This window comes from Hipposideros armiger, unplaced genomic scaffold, assembly GCF_001890085.2.
Source record: "Hipposideros armiger isolate ML-2016 unplaced genomic scaffold, ASM189008v1 scaffold_94, whole genome shotgun sequence".
Classification (NCBI taxonomy): domain Eukaryota; kingdom Metazoa; phylum Chordata; class Mammalia; order Chiroptera; family Hipposideridae; genus Hipposideros; species Hipposideros armiger.
The window spans coordinates 2,319,818-2,323,418 of NW_017731444.1; the positions used below are offsets into that span (position 1 = coordinate 2,319,818).

The 3,601-nt window shown below is 45.6% G+C and overlaps 1 protein-coding gene across 1 annotated transcript in view; it reads left to right on the forward strand.

Moving 5' to 3' along the window:
- Window positions 1-539, forward strand: part of ANGPT4 (angiopoietin 4) — a 32,591-nt gene extending 32,052 nt beyond the window's left edge. Inside the window, exon 9 of the mRNA XM_019645637.1 lies at window positions 369-539. Within this exon, the coding sequence (XP_019501182.1) occupies window positions 369-412 (44 nt within the window). The 3' untranslated portion in view covers window positions 413-539. The remainder of the gene's footprint in view (window positions 1-368) is intronic.
- Window positions 540-3,601: the final 3,062 nt, after the last annotated feature.

Consider the following 3,601-nt stretch of genomic DNA (forward strand, 5'->3'; position numbering starts at 1 on the left):
CTGTGGAGGGCTGTGTCACTGGCCCTCATATGTGGGATCCGAACCGGGGCCCTCTGGCATCCCAAGCCAGTTCTTAACCATCGCGCCACTCAGCTGGCCCCCGCCTGGTCCTAATTCTATTGTGATTCTTTCAAAAGAAAGGATTTGTAAAGCTAGATTTTTTTTTTTTAATTACCATTCTGGCTTTGCACCATGGCTGGTGTGATCTTCTCAGAACTCAAATCAGGTCATTCTCATGCTTACAATCCCTGCCATGGCTGCCTGCCACTTGACTCCAGAGGAAAGAGAAAAGGTTGAGCCCTCCCGACTTTTCCAGCTTCATCTCACACATTGCTTGGAACTGCAACTGTCATTTTGTTTTCCTGTAGAGAGCCTGCCCATGGATAAGGACAAACAGAAAAGCAGGGCCTAGAGATGATGTCTGGAGTCCTGAATCAAGCTGCACCTGAAGCCAGTTCACTGTGGACTTTCAGCTTCTTAAACCAATAAAAGTTCTGTTTTGGGATGGCCAGTTAGCTCAGGTGGTTAACGCGCAGTGCTCATAACACCAAGGTTGCCAGTTCGATCCCCACATGGGCCACTGAGCTGCACCTTCCAGAACTAGATTGAAGACAACTACTTGACTTGGAGCTGATGGGTCCTGGAAAAACACTCTTCTCCAATAAAATCCTTTTTAAAAAAAATTCTGTTTTGCTCAAGCAACTTTGAGTTGGGTTTTTGTCACCCCACAGTTTAAAGAAGCCCAAATGGCACACAGGCATGACTGAGAGGTTTCAGAAGTCAGCAGAGGGTGCCCAGGTGTTCTGCTGTGGTCTTTCCTGGGCTTAGCAAATGAGCCATGATGTGGTGACATGTACTGGACAACTATTCTAATCTCTTCTGAAAATCACAGACAAATGAGAGCTCCGAGAGCCCCTGCCTTCCTCTAAACTACACTGGTAAAAATGTTTGTGTGTGATGACCATGTTCATTATCTTGACTGTGGCGATGGTTTCACAGGTGTATACATACGTTAAAACTTATCAAATGGTTCACCTTAAATATGTGCCATTTATTGCATGTCAATTTTACTTCAGTAAAGCTGCCTAAATAAAACAAAAAAGTTACTGAATTAGAGAAAGTGTTAGTCATTATTTTCCCTTTATGCCCAAATATCCTCAGACATAGGTTTGACAAGGCATAGAGGCTACCATTTAGAATTAAGGAAATACAATATTTCATTTAGTCCTCACCATTCAGCAAATGATTGAACCTGTTCTTTAAATGAGAAAATGAAATGAAGTGATTGCTGTCACTTCCATTCTATCCCCACTCCTCATAAAGCACGTCACAAAGCTGTAATATTTGATCCAGTATGACACAGGTATAAGGACTAGCATGATAACTACAAATAATCCATGTGATATATATGTGTGCATATATATATATATATATATATATATATATATATATATATGTTTTAATTGGTATCACTTAACCTTGGGGAAGAAAACAACAATTACCCAGGCTTGGCATTTTGGAAGGATATCTTGAGAGGCACACCTGGGGAGAAGGGAGAGCTATTCAGGGAGAAAGGAGTCACTATCGAAGGACCCTCCCTGGGACTCCTGTCTCAGTGACCATGCGGTAGGAAGAGCCTGAAGCTCTGTGGGTGACCCACATCCAAAGACCCTTCTGGGGACTCACTCCCCTCGGGCTTTGGATCCCCGGACTCGTGTGTGGGTAGGCGCCAGGTTTTCTAGGCTCCTGTGATAGTATGATTTGTAATAAGAAATATACAGATTTGGTCTTCATCCTCTTTTCTGGCTCAGAGCTCCCAAAACCCTTGGCATTTCCTAAGCGATAAGAGCAATGAGAGCATCTTTTTTAATATTTGGTCTTTTGTCATTGGTTCCTAACAATGCTCCGGGGCCCTAAAGGTGAAAGAAATGCCCTTAATGCACCTGCGTTTATGTCAATGAGGTGATTTTCAGGAAGCCCCAGAGGATGGTGACCAGTACTGTACCTCTGTGACTTCATACCACAGCAGAGCACTGCCCAGTTAGCCCCACAAGTGGCATACACAAAGGGAAGTCTCAATAGGCACCAGAGTCCCCTGGGGTGAATCCCACTTACTAGGGTAAGCCCCCCTCATAGCAGCTCATAAGCTGTGGACATGGCCAAATCTCAAGCCAAGAAGCCTGAGGGTGAATCCCACCCACTGACACGCCAATAGAAATCAGGGCTCAACTATAACAGGAGGGCACACACAACCCACACAAAGAGCACTCTTGGAGCACTCAGAACAGGTGACCAGGGAGACTGTGCCAGGGCACCTACTACACAAGGCCACCCGGCCAAGACTGGGAGACATAGCAGATCTACCTCATACATAGAAACAAACACAGGGAGGCCAAAATGCTACTTCGAGGGACATGTGCATCCATATGTTCACTGCAGCATTGTTTATAATGGCCAAGATGTAGAGGCAACCTGGGTGTCCATCAGTAAAAGAATAGATAAAGAGGAGGTGGTACATATATACAATGAAATATTGCTCTGCTATGGAAGGAAATGGGTTCTTGCCATCTGTAGTGGCATGGATGGACCTGGAGGGTATTGTGCTGAGTGGAATATGTCAGACAGGGAAAGACAGATGCAATGTGATTCCATTTATATATGGAATCTAAAGAACAAAATAAACAAATAAATCAGAAACAAACTCATAGATACAGAGAACATTTTGATGGTTGCCAGATGGGAGAAGGGTTGGGGGTGTGGGTGAAAAAAGGGGAAAGGATTAAAAAGTACAAATTGGTTGTTACAAAGTAATCTTGGGGATGTAGGGTACAGCATAAGGAATATAGTCAATAATATTTTAATAACTATGCATGATGTCAGATGGGTACTAGATTTGTTGGGGTGATAGATGGGAGGGGGCTAAGGGTGGGGTGAAAAAGGTGAAGAGACCTAGAAGTACAAATAGGTAGTTACAAAATAGTCATGGGGAGCCGCCCAGGTGGCTCAGTTGGTTAGAGTGCAAGCTTTGAGGAACAGATTCGCCAGTTCGATTCCCACTAAGCCAGTGAGTTGTGCCCAAGCTGAGCTGCCACTGAGCTGCAAACAGGCTCAGATGGTGAGAGCACATGCTCTTAACAACAAGGTTGCTGGTTAGATTCCCACATGGGATGATGGGTTGCCCCCGCCACTCCTTCAACTAGATTGAAAAAAAAAAAACAGCAACTGGACTTGGAGCTGAGTTTGCGCCCTCCACAACTAAGGTTGAAGGACAACAACTTGACTTAGAGCTGATGGGTCCTGAAAAAACACAATGTTCCCCTTCCCCAATTCCCCAATTAAAAAAAAAATAGTGGGCCGGCTGAGTGGCGCGATGGTTAAGAACTCGCTTGGGATGCTAGAGGGCCCCGGTTCGGATCTCACATATGAGGGCCAGTGACACTGCCCTCCACAGCTAACATGCTGAACAACAGCTCAACCTGGAGCTGGGCTGCTGTGAGTCACCGGCGACAGCGTAGGCTGCAGCCCCTGTGGCAGTGGGTTGCCATGGGCTACCGTGTGTAGCCAGCAGCCAGCGTGAGCAGCCAGCAGCCGCAGTGAGCGG